Raw genomic sequence first — 13,035 nt, forward strand, 5'->3', positions numbered from 1 at the left:
AATCCATCTGGTGGTGATACTGTCTAACCCACATTTTTCTACTTTATTTAGTAGTAGGTTATGGTCTACTTTATCAAATACCTTACTGAAGTCCAAATAAATTATATTGACAGCATTCCTCTGGTCAACTAATTTTGTTACTTTGTCAAAGAATGCAATAAGATTAGTCTGGCATGATCTGTTTTTAACAAGCCCATGTTGGCTTTTGGTTATTACTTAGTTTGCTTCTAGGTGTTTGCTGATTCGTTGCTTGATTATCTTTTCCAGCATCTTCCCTGTTATTGAGGTCAGGCTGATAGGTCTGTAGCAGGGAGAAATTCAACAACCTCAGCCTACCTTGGGAGAGGTGCTAGAGAAGATTTGAATCTGTAAAAAATTGCCCCGATTGCTATTACTATTATACCCAGTATACCAAGTCATGCCCACTGGTACTGTTTTTGATAGGTTGGACTGTTTTGTGTAAAGACAGATGCAAAAAGTGAGTTAAGTAGTTCTGCTTTCTGAGCACGTGTTGTTTGTATCTTCTCAGAAATTTGCTTTTATGTGTGGATAGTTATTCATACCATTAGATTTGACTGTATATACTAATGTGGGTTTATACTAAACCAAGCACTTGTTTGGTTGAAAATCACATGATCATCCAAATGGGAAGGCAATTTTTGCTCTGTGGGTAAAAGAGTAACTGGTTTCAGTTATAAAAAAACAACTGTTGAAAAATGCTTTGGATCCTTTCTATGTATTTTCTCTTGCTGCTTTCTCCTGGAAATGCAGGATCAAAAGGTAAAAGTTGTCCAAAAATTATTTTATTGCTTTTTAACCTTCACTGAGAATTAATAACATGAGCTAAGTTTAAAAAAAGACTGTTTATTTGTCTGGATCTTGCTATTATTTATGATATAAAGAGAGAAACCGTTTCGGCTAACTATAGGGGAAGAAATCAGATTTGGGTTTAGCCTATTGATATAAATCAAATTTTCCTTCGGATAATATAAATACTCAGAATGTTCATATCAATTATCTCAGAATTTGTAGACTTTGTTTATATCTTAGTATGACTTGTAGAAGTATGTTTTGTGCATTTTTTTTTTTTTGCAAGATGAGTAAACAGCAGAAAAACCCAGTCTAGCAACTGGTTGTACCTAAGTAGGAGTTGCAATAAAATATGGTGGCATTTTGAGAATCGTTGTTCAAAATTCCAGACAATCTTCTTTCAAGTTATTCCATTTTATTTGGCCAAAACCACGTGTTAATGATTACTTTTGTTTTACCTCTGCCTTAGTGCTCCATAGCTGTCATGGCATCTGTGCAGTCTTGGCAACGCACATGTAAAGTAGAGAATTTCAGTGTATAAAAGCAGAAGTTGTCTGGAAAATGCATAAATATATTTGTCTGAATGTGGGATACAAAGTAGGATATTCAGGTTTGTCTGAGAAATGTCTATAAATATTGTATATTTAAAAGTTGAGAAGATTCCTTTCCATATGTACCTAAAAGTAATGGATAGAAATTATGCTATTAGTTTTTGTGGTGTCAAAGAGTCTTTTATTACTACAATCCCACTGAAATTCCTTTTTGTATACTAACTAATTTCTGCAGTAAATTTCTATGAGTAGCTATGGTTTGCAGAGATTGTTGCCTTTCTTGGATTATTAAATTGTTTCATTAACTTGTCTTGTAATTTTTAATATTTTATGCTTTATCTTTTCTGTTGGTCTTGGAAAGCAAATAATATTAACTTTCTCAGATTAAGCTGTCAAATCCAATGAGAAAAATCAAGTTGGTATAAAACACCTATACATTGCTCCTTAAATAAGCCACATTTTACTTGAGCTTGGCCAACTCTTGCCATGCAATCCTAAGGGAAAAATGTGTTTCATGGTGACATATGCTCTGAGTCACCTCCTCCCCTTCAAATACGGATCTCTGCACAGCTCTGGTCGCTATGCTGAAACATTTAAGGAATCAGAGAAATTTGGTACTGGTATTCAAAGATGTATGTTGGGGAACAACAGTTCTTTATGTCAGAATTTCTGCTCTATATTAATTCCAGCATTCAAAATTTGTAAAAAATCCTAAAATGTATCTTAAAAATATAAACATTATATTTTTGAGATCTTTGGGATGTTAAAGACTAACTCTTGAGTATACTATATTTATTATAGTATATAAAAAATAGTATTTACCGAATGCACTTTGAAAGTGATAGCCACTGCTTTTAGAGCCGTTCCACAATTCAAAAAAAAAAAATTTCTTAGCAAAACTATGCAGCAGAACCTCTCATTCTATAATATAGTGACAATAATACAAAGCTAAATGAGACAAAATGACAAATTAAAATAGGCTTGTTTATTGTGTCTGCCAGCTTTCAGGAGAATAGGTGGTGATATTTAGCATGTGGCATTTGCAGAAAGCTACAAAACTGTGATAATGCTCAGTAGCTAGGCTGTTTCTAATGTGAAGGAAGACTGGAACTGCAGTACCCTAACCACTGCACCACCATGGCTCATAATTATGATAAGGCTTTTAAACTGGGATGGTTCTAGGGTGAAGGACTAACTGGAACTTGCATTGTGAGAATGCCTGGAAGAAAATTGGGATTCTCCTCAGTATCAAGGCTGGAATACAACTGAAAGGATCCTATAATGAGGCTTTATCTTCAGGGTTTTGTATTTTTAAATAGACCTGGAATAGGAACTGGCACACACTATAACACTTAAGATCCATTGACATCAATATGGCAAGGGCATAAATAGTATTTATTTATTTTATTTGGTTTGTCAATTGCTTACAAGATAATAGGTATAAGTAAAAACCTAGTTATGAATACATGGATACATATAAGAAAAATAAAAAAATAAAAGAAACAATAGGACAGGGATGATAGGCACATTGGTGCGCTTATACACGCCTCCTACAGACCCCTCTTAGGAAAGGGGTGAGGTCAATAGTAGACAGTCTAAGGTTAAAGTTTTTGGGGTTTGGGGAAGAAACCACAGAGTCAGGTAGAGTATTCCAGACATTGACCACTCTGTTGCTGAAGTTGTATTTCCTGCAATCAAGTTTGGTGCCGTTAACCTTGAGTTCGTATCTATTGTGTGCTCTTGTATTGTTAAGGTTGAAGCTGAAGTATTCATTGACAGGTAGGACATTGCAATGTATGATTTTATATACCATCACTTTCACTCAGGAGATCTTTTTCTTTCCAGATAAAATGGTGAGTCAGGAATTGATGGTTCTTATTGCTGAAGAAGGTCAATCTGTCAATCTCAACTGCAAGTTTATGCATGTGATTGAAGGTCTGTATCTGAAACGAACCTTTGGAGATGTCACAAATGTGCTTTATGTTACTCAACATGGTAAAATCAAGAAAGAAGATTCTGCATATGAAAATCGCACTGAGTATTTTGAGATGAACAACACAGTCACAATCACACTGAAGCATTTGAAAGAGAATGACAGTGATGTATACATGTGTACGGCAGGCATGGCCATAAACAATGAACTTGTGCAGAAGAATAGCTCTCCTATTCTTTTGGCAATAAAAGGTAGGTATAGAGAAAAAGATCGTGTGGATAACAGTTTAATTCTCACTTACAAACCATTAACCATTTTTTCTCCATTTGTTACTTGGATTCTAACTGCCATTAGCCATATTTTCTTAGAATTCTATGAAATGTAAAAGCAAATGGGGAATGTCTGGATACAAATTAAAGTGGTTTTTAAAAAAGTAATAAGCTTGATGATACTGGGGTTGGCGAAAGTGATAGCTCATAAACTACAATTCTAGACTTCAGTATCTTTACATTTAGTTTTAGACCAATACAAAAATGTGTTTGTTTGAGTCAAGCACCTACAAAATCAAAGTATAGTTAAAAGATATAAAAATGGATTGTACTAAGAATGAAAATCAAATAATGTGCACTGAGCAAACAAGTATACAAAATAGACATGTAGTATATATTTGAAATATATATATTTCAGAATGCACATATTTGAAAAAGTACAGAACCAAGGAAAGTTTGTTTTAAAAAGAAAATTTCACATTGAGGTGACAATGGGATGGACTGAATTTTAAACTGCAAAAATGTAGACTCTCAAATAAATTGAAATTTTATAGACCAGAAGATTCAATCCAGATCCTGATCCAGTCATTCAGATAAATTGCTTAATTTATCTCATCTTTGCTCATAGAATTTCTCTAGGAGTTTACATAATATGTAAGGATATCACCATGCACGCACATGTGTGTGTACACACACACACACGCACACACATACACACACACACACAAATACATCCATATATACCCATTACAATTTTCCCTTGTGTGATAAGCAAAAATGAATAATAGATAACAATCTTTTAAAACAATTAAATGTGTCTGAGATGTTAAATCCCACAATTAATAATGTAATTTTTGTGAATTGTGAGAGCTGAAGGCCACAGATCAAAGGGATATCCAGGTTATGGAAAGCTGGGGTCCAATAAAGCAGCCTTTTTAAAGCACTTTTTAAAAGATGGCTTTCAAATGAACTGGAACTACAACTCCCAGACTTTTCAGTTGGTATGATGAGAGGAAATATTATTCCTTCATATTTGGAGGCTGGGAAAGGTTGGCGTAAAGCAGGGGTGTCCAACCTTGGCAACTTTAAGACTTGTGGACTTCAACTCCCAGAATTTCTCAGCCAGCAAAGCTGGCTGAGAAATTCTGGGAGTTGAAGTCCACAAGTCTTAAAGTTGCCAAGGTTGGACACCCCTGGTGTAAAGCCTTATGATAAACCACATGTCCCATTTTCTTAGCTACAGAAGCTGCAGAGAAGAAGTTTGAATTTCCCTGGATGCTGTTTAGTATTATCTCTTTGTTAATACTCTTGCTTTTTATGCTGGGATTTTATATCATCAATCATACCAATGTAAGTATGGCTAATATCAAGGTATTATATTAACTAAGTTCCATCCACTTCCATTCTTTTCTTCCAAAAATTATGTACATGTCAAGAAATGTCCCAAGATAATAATTATGCCAGGGGTAATTATCCCTGCATAATTGTAGGACATTGGATATTTGTAATACAAAATAATTCCCAATTTAAAGGTTTCCAGGTTTCTTTACTGTGGTTTTTCTATACCAATGTAAGGACTGCAGTGAATCCATATAATCACATAAGTGCAAACTTAAAAGAAAAGCCTAGTGATTCAGCACAACATTCATATTTGCTATATTGTGACCTTTAAAATGTCTAGCTATGTCCTCCTTCCTATAATGGATAATGCTGAAAATTATTCAGTGCAAGACCAGCGAATTAAAAACATGTAGCATTACAAATCTATTTTACAGTTCCTACGTGTTTATTTTGGTTTTATATAATTCTTCAATTTTTATTTTTTATTTGTTAACAGTTGTGTTTATTTTTTATATCTTTTTATGTTATGTTTCAACAGACCTGCACCTAGCACACAGAACTGAGACTTTTAGGTAACTTGGAAATATAAAAAACAAGGGGTAATGCATCTTAATTATTGTCTTTTTAAACAGATCAAGAAATCCTTCCAAAAAAGACATGCAAAGACAAAGCAAAATTTTATCTATGAAGACATGACATACAGTCTGAGGCACAAGAAATCTGAGCCTAAAATAAATAAATATGCCATGTAATATTGAATGCTGAATAACAAAATATTCTTGAAATTCCAACAAAAATATAATTGTTCCATTTTTTTTAAAGCGATCAAAAAATGTACACTTTTGAAAGTTAAGGTTCAAAAGCTCCATTCAGGTAGCCCCATTATACGTGTGAAGGGCACAAATTGTGTCAAGAATGGTACCTACTAATCCCACCTCCTCTGATTTTAACACATGTAGCTGGATGTCTGAAGAGAGCCAAATTTGCATTCATTTGCATGGGAAAATAGCTCTTAGTGCAATTAGAGACTTTGATTTATTAGAGCAGTGATCGCCAACCAGTGGGCCTTGGCCCACTGGTGGTCTGCAAGAAAATTTTGGTGGTCCGCAGAGAAATGTCACCCCCAGAGCAATTAATCCAGGCTGTGCAGAGACACAAGGCTTGCATCACTTGCATGGACTGTTTCTTTCTGCTTCTTTCTTCTGCTTTTGGCTGCCCACAAGGAAAGCAGCAAAAGTCTTTCTCTCTCCCAAACTCTGCCAGAAATGAGTCTTGGGACCCTGCAAGGCATCCTGCTCCAAGAGGCTGCACTGGCAAAGACTCATTTCTGGCAGAGTTTGGGGGAGAGAAAGGAAGACTGCTGCTGATTCTGCTGCTTTCCTTGCATGAAGCCAAAAGTATCTCTGTCTCTGTCTCTGTCTCTGTCTCTCTCTCTCTCTCTCTCTGTGTGTGTGTGTGTGTGTGTGTGTGTGTGTGTCTCCCTGAAAACGGAGCTGGAAATGGTATCCTGCGATCCCAAATAAAGAATGATCGGTAGGAAAACAAGGTGGGGAATTTCCCTGCAGACTTTTTAGGGATTTTCCCAGGGTCTCTGTCTGCAGGAAAATCCCAAAAAAGTCTGCAGGAAAATCCCCCACCCTGTTTTCCTTCCGATTGCAGAATAACGTCTCTCTCTCTCTCTCCCCCCCCCTCCCCTCCCCCTGAGAATGGAGCTGAAAAGCAGGTTAGGAATGTGGCTGCCTTGGAGGGTGTGTGTCAGAGGTGGTATTCAGCAGGTTCTGACCAGTTCTGGAGAACCAGTAGCAAATGTTTTTATAAAGTTTTTATTTTTTACAACAAACATGCAAACAAGACATAAAAACATAAAACCATCTTTCAATAATATACATAGAGTGTGTCAGTTGGTTACAATCTTTTGTGCTATCCTTTTTTTTTTGCCATTACTCACAAGTTGTATAAATTCTCACCTTATCAATCTAACATGTGCTTATGTATTATCAATCATTAATCATTCATTTGACTAAACTATTTTTCCATCATTCTATGTGAGATATTCTAAATTTCATTATAATTTAATCTTATACATTCATCAAATGGTTATATATTTTATATTGTATTCCATATCAATCTATTAACTTTTTATTGTAAAGCTTCCTAATCTATTTCTTTACCATGTCTTTTTATCTAACCATTGATAAAATAAATCCCATATCATATAAAATTGTTTGTCTTCTTGTTCTCTGATTTCAAACGTTAATTTACTCATTTCAGCACAGTCCATGATTTTCTTAATAATTTCCTCCTGCATAGGTATATTTTCATTTTTTCCAATTCTTAGCAAATACAATTCTAGCTGCTGTTAAAACATTTACAATCAAATATTTGAGCTCTTTGCTGTATTTTTCCGGTATAATTCCCAATAAAAATATCTCAGGTTTAAAGTCTATGTGTTGTTTTATCATTTTTTCCAACCATGTGTGGATTATAGTCCAGTATCTTTTTGCATCCAAGCATGTCCACCACATATGGTAATATGAACCAGGTATCTGATGACATTTCCAACATTTATCCAATGTATTCTTGAACATTCTCATCAGTGCCACCTGTAAAACATCTTATACAAGTTTTCTTTATATGCAGTTGACACTGTCATTTTATAATTTTGAGACCACAATTTTTGCCATTTATCGAGGTCAATCCCATATCCAAAATTTTTCCCCCAAGCAATCATCGTTTCTTTAACTTGTTCCTCTAATTTAAACTCCAGCAAATGTCCATAAAGTTTTTTAATTACTTTTTCATCAGTACCTGTCAAAATTTTATCTAAGTCAGTCAACTTATCATAGATTTTAATATCTTTATCAAATCTAGATTGTATTTGCAAATATGAAAACCAATGCATTTTTACACCTTGTTCTTCCAACGCTTGCATAGATTTAAGTTCACCCTTTTCATTCAATATCTTGCCATATCTAACTGTTTGTTCCTTTTTATATATTATTGGATAAGAAAAAGCTTCAATAGTAGATAACCATAGTGGAATTTTTAGATAATGTTGCTTTTTTATCTTCTCCCAGTTTAACCTTAGACTTTCTACTATCGACCTCACCCCTTACCTAAGAGGTCTGTAGGGGGCGTGCATAAACGCACCAACATGCCTACCATCCCTGTCCTATTGTTTCTTTTATTTTTCTTATATGTATCCATGTATTCATAACTATGTTTTTACTTATATCTATTATCTTGTAAGCAATTGACAAACCAAATAAATAAATACAATAAATAAATAAATAAAAACAATGCTTCTCGAATATAATGTCTTCTAAAATACCCCTGCGTTTTAGTTCCCTTATACCAGAGGGAGGCATGCCACCCTAACAGCAAATCATGTCCTTCTAAATTCAAAAGTCTAGTATTCCTTAGTGTTATCCATTCCTTTACCCACATCAGACTCGTTGCCTGGTAATATAATTCCCAATTGGGCAAAGCAAATCCTCCTCTTATTCTTCCATCTTGTAACAGTTTAAGTTTTATTCTCACTTTCTTCCCCTGTGAAAATTTTGAGTAGTTCGGAGAACCAGCAAATACCACCTCTGACTGGAGATTTTACAGTATCCTTCCCCTGCCATGCCCACCAAGCCACGGCCACAGGACTGGTAATAAAAAAAATTGAATCCCACCACTGGTGTGTGTGTGTGTGTGTGTGTGTGTGTGTGTGTGTGAGAGAGAGAGAGAGAGAGAGAGAGAGAGAGAGAGAGAGAGAGAACATCACCACCAGCCCTCCAAGGTTAGATCAGATTTCTCTCCCTCTTTCCCTCTCTCTCTTCTCCCACAAATGTCAGAAAGCCACCATCAGTCAAAATTCATATCAGTGGTCCATGGGATTTAAAATTATGAATTTGGTGGTCCCTGATGTCCAAAAGGTTGGTGACCCCTGTATTAGAGGTCTTGGAATCTTGCAACAAAAATCAGGGAGTCTTGCTAGACCGCAGATTAAGCAAGAATTGACACCATACTTGAGTTGCCAAAAGAGCCAATGCAATTTTGGGCTGCATCAATACAAGTATAGCAATAGCAATAGCACTTAGACTTTTATACTACTTCAAAGTACTTTACCAGTTTTACACAGTCAGCCTATTGCCCCCAACAATTTGGGTCCTCATTTTACCCACCTCAGAAAGATGGAAGTCTGAGTCAACCTAACATCAGACCAGAGCAACCAGAGCATCAAAATCACAGAAAGTAATTTTCTCCAGTTTTTGTGCTGGAGAAACTAGAAAGCATGCATTCCGAGCTTTCAGATTCCTGCTGGACTCCATCCTCAGGGAACCCCTCTGTGACACATAGACACAGAGAAGTTTCTTGAGGATGGACGCCAAGATGAATCTGAAAGCTTGGAAGACAAAACCTCTGCTCCCAGTGATCGGCCCAGATTGGATCCTGTGGTAAAATACATCCCAGCTGAAGAACTGATGCCATCTGGGTGTGAGGTCAAAGAAATTTGAAGCAGGATATATCGTGGCATAGTCATTAGACGATGGTGCCATATTCCATGCTGCCCTGAAAACAACCCTAGAATAGAGGTGGAATTGGCCTTAGAAACCAGCAGCTAGAATTGTATTTGCTCAAAATTGGAAAAGTGATAAGATACCGATAGAGGGGAAAATAATTGAAAAAATATTTGAATGTGCAGAAATGATTAACATTAGAAATTAAAGAAAAAGAAGAATCTGAATATTACATGGTATGGGACTTGTTTTATAAATGGCTAGAAAATAAAATTAATTAAAAGGGATTAGACATAATCATAAAGCAATAAGAGAAACTAATGTAATAGCTATACTGAATATTACATATATTATATATACAGGAATGTGATTATTATTCTATGGTTATACTGTTAAGAAGAATATTATTAGTAATTGTTAAGCACATGAAATATGTACTTAATCGACACATAGTTGAAATGGAATGGCTCTATTGTATGCTAAAAAATAAAAAAATAAAAAAAGAAATAATCCTTCTTGCTCAAGGTAGGAGCCTTAAACTATCCCAGTCCAGTCTATTTTTGAAAACCTCCAGTGATAATGTTCTGTCAGAAAAATCAGCCATATGTAGAATCACTCTAGGAAGAGTGAAACCACTCTTTATGATTTGTAAAGGATGGAGAGTACACCGGTGCAAAATAGTTTGACATTTGAAGCACTCTGACTTTAAACCAGGTGTTCTAAGTGTTCTGGGTATGCAAGAAAATGTGGCAATGACATTTTGAATGTTTTGACTGTTCTGAGCGGAGTGATTATGTTTTTGTTGTGTGGGCAGCGAATGCTTTCTTTTTTTAAAAAAACACACTTCTTCCAGTTTTGCTAATATAGCAATTCCAATTAGTCATGTCTTTACTGCTATTACTTTGACTAGATGAAATAACGGAACAGAATTTAGGGAGGAAAGAAGCAATTAAGAACCTGACCGCACAGGAAAATTGCTCAAAGTTTTACACCTGCCAGACTTCTTGGTAATTTATTGCTAACTTTAAAGCAAACAAACAAACTAAAAATCCCTATGCCAGGGGTGTCAAATTCGATTTCATGGCGAGGCGCATCATGGTTGTGTTTGACCTCAGGAGGCTGGCGTGGGCATGGCCAGCTTGACATCACTCATGTCAGAGAGTCCTGTCGTGGCCTGAGCACTCTGCCAGCAAAAACAGGCTCCTGAGCTCTGTTTTCAGCTGCGATGACCTCCTGCCAACAAAAACAAAGCTTGAGAGGGCTGCATGTGGCTCTCCTAAGCTCCATTTTTGCTGGCAGAGGCACTGTGGGCCGGTCCTTTGCTGTTTCCAGGGTGGCCCCACAGGTAAGTTCTAAGCACCCTGTTGGCTGGATCCGGCCCCTGGGCCTTGAGTTTGACACCCACCCTGTGCTATAGAGAATCAACATCCATAAGACGGGTAATGGAGTGCATGAATCTTATAGGATGCTGTACTTAATTTTCCAGGCAGATCAAATGTGCTGCACATATACATGGTGATCATAAACTCATGTTCTACAAATGTAAAGATTTGCCCAACATTTATTTGATTTTGATTTATTAAACTTTTATACTTTGTGTCTGTATGAACATTCTTGTATTCATTCTGAGCTTTGGAATATATTCAAAATGAAAAATATGCCGTAGTGGCTAGAGGTGGTTTGTCAAGTTTCAGTTCATGTGCAGTGCAGTTCATGTGCATATATAAGTTTTCAGGTCATAATATTAATATGCAATTAATATACTCATGCAATTTAGAAACTTGTGCTTGGTGAATTAATTAGATCAATGAAGTTTCTCTTTGTCCTTTAGTTTGTTGGATAAGCACATAAAAGGTGCATTTTAATGCTTTAAAAAGGGTTTTAAAATAATCACGAGCCAAATATTTTGCAGATTGGTTGGTAAGCAACATATGGCATGGACTGCCACCTCTAACTAATCTTGTGGTACTGTGGTGAAAAAAAAGAGAGGAGCAGCTGTTGAAGGCTTTTCAAGTTTCGTTCTGCTGGAACCTCGTCAATGTTGTTCTGAGCTTGAAACAAAACACATTTTCATTTTGTGCACAACATACAAAGATACAAAGAACACTTTCCTTTCTACTACTCACAATTCCAAAAGTTCAAGGCAATTCACACGCACTATGAAGAGGATAGGCAAAGTCAGGGTTGATTCAAGCATTACCAATCCTGATGGTTGTATAAGAGGTCTATAAGGAACGTGCATAAGCGCACAATAGTGCCTACCATCCCTGTCCTATTGTCCCCATTTATTTGTACCTATTTCCTGTATGTTTATTCTTATACCTATTATCTAGTAAACCGGCAAAATACTGTGGACATAATATATTTAGATTTCAGCAAGGCATTGGACAAAGTAGACTACAACCTACTTCTTAGTAAGCTATAAAAAAAAGTGGAATAGATAGCACCACCAGTAGATGGACTCACAATTGGCTGACAAACTGTACTCAACAAATAGACCTTAATGGGTCTAAGTCTACATGGAGGGAAGTAAGCAGTGGGGTGACACAAGGTTCCATCTTAGGCCCAGTACACTTCAATATCTTCATTAACAGCTTAGATGAGGAAATAGAAGGGGAACTTACCAAATTTGCAAATGATACTAAGCTGGCAGGAATAGCTAACACCCAAGAAGATAGGTTCAAGATCCAGGTGGATCTTGACAGACTAGAACACTGGGCCATATCTAATAAAATGAAATTCAATATAGAGAAAAGTAAAGTCGTACACTTAGGCAAGAAAAACCAAAAGTACACATATGGACTGGGTGAAACCAGGCTCAATAGCAGTAACTATTGTGAGAGGGATCTTGGAGTCTTAGTGGGCAACCAGCTAAATATGAGCCTGCAGTGTGCAGCAGCAGCCAAAAAAGCTAATGCAATCCTAAGTTGTATTAACAGAGGGATACAGTCAAGATAAAGGGAAGTACTAATACCACTCTATAAAGCCTTAGTAAAACCACACCTAGAGTACTGCATCAAGTTTTGGTCACCACATTATAAAAAAGATGTTGAGGCTCTAGAAAAAGTACAGAGAAGAGCAACCAGGATGATTAGGGGACTGGAGACTAAAACATACGAAGAACGGTTACAGGAACTGGGCTTGGCTAGTCTTCTCTTGGCTAAAGAGAAGGACCAGGGCAGACATGATAGCAGTCTTCCAATATTTGAGGGGCTGCCACAGAGAGGAAGGGGTCAATCTATTTTCTAAAGCGCCTGTAGGCCAGACAAGGAATAATGGATGGAAACTGAACAAGGAGAGATTTAACCTGGAAATAAGGAGAAACTTTCTGAGAACAATCAACCAATGGAACAGCTTGCCCTCGGAAGTTGTGGGAGCGCCATCACTTGAGACTTTCAAGAAGAGATTGGACTGCCATTTGTTAGAAATGGTGTAGGGTCTCCCGCTTGGGTGGGGGGTTGGACTAGATGACCTACAAGGTCCATTCCAACTCTGATTATCTGTTATCTTGTAAGCGATTGACAAACCAAATAAATAAATAAAAATAAATAAATAAATATTATATCTAGGATCAAGAATTATTATCTGTCTTAATACTGGTTGTTAGGAAATATAAGTGGAAG

The 13,035-nt window shown here is 36.4% G+C and overlaps 1 protein-coding gene across 2 annotated transcripts; it reads left to right on the forward strand.

Moving 5' to 3' along the window:
- The first annotated feature begins 566 nt into the window (after positions 1-566).
- On the forward strand, positions 567-9,951 carry LOC148132166 (T-cell antigen CD7-like). Of its 2 annotated transcripts, none has more exons than XM_087955695.1 (4): positions 567-780; positions 3,207-3,545; positions 4,801-4,913; positions 5,537-9,951. In XM_087955695.1, exons 1-4 carry the CDS (start codon positions 717-719, stop codon positions 5,654-5,656), a joined length of 636 nt encoding a protein of 211 aa, XP_087811821.1. In that variant the 5' UTR covers positions 567-716; the 3' UTR covers positions 5,657-9,951. The 2 variants fall into 2 exon arrangements, with proteins under 2 accessions (XP_087811821.1, XP_087811822.1); XM_087955696.1 differs by having other exon boundaries at positions 596-780; positions 4,807-4,913.
- Positions 9,952-13,035: the final 3,084 nt, after the last annotated feature.

Source organism: Notechis scutatus, chromosome 2 (assembly GCF_049901735.1).
Source record: "Notechis scutatus isolate UNSWTSFEM ecotype Mainland chromosome 2, rNotScu1.2, whole genome shotgun sequence".
Classification (NCBI taxonomy): Eukaryota; Metazoa; Chordata; class Lepidosauria; order Squamata; family Elapidae; genus Notechis; species Notechis scutatus.

Bases quoted from the DNA above. Each gene is read 5' to 3' on its own strand.
- LOC148132166 (XM_087955695.1), top strand. From the start codon at position 717: ATGCTTTGGATCCTTTCTATGTATTTTCTCTTGCTGCTTTCTCCTGGA. The intron at 781-3,206 runs GTAAAAGTTGTC...TTTTCTTTCCAG, and splicing joins TGGAAATGCAGGATCAAAAG to ATAAAATGGTGAGTCAGGAA. The intron at 4,914-5,536 runs GTAAGTATGGCT...CTTTTTAAACAG, and splicing joins ATATCATCAATCATACCAAT to ATCAAGAAATCCTTCCAAAA.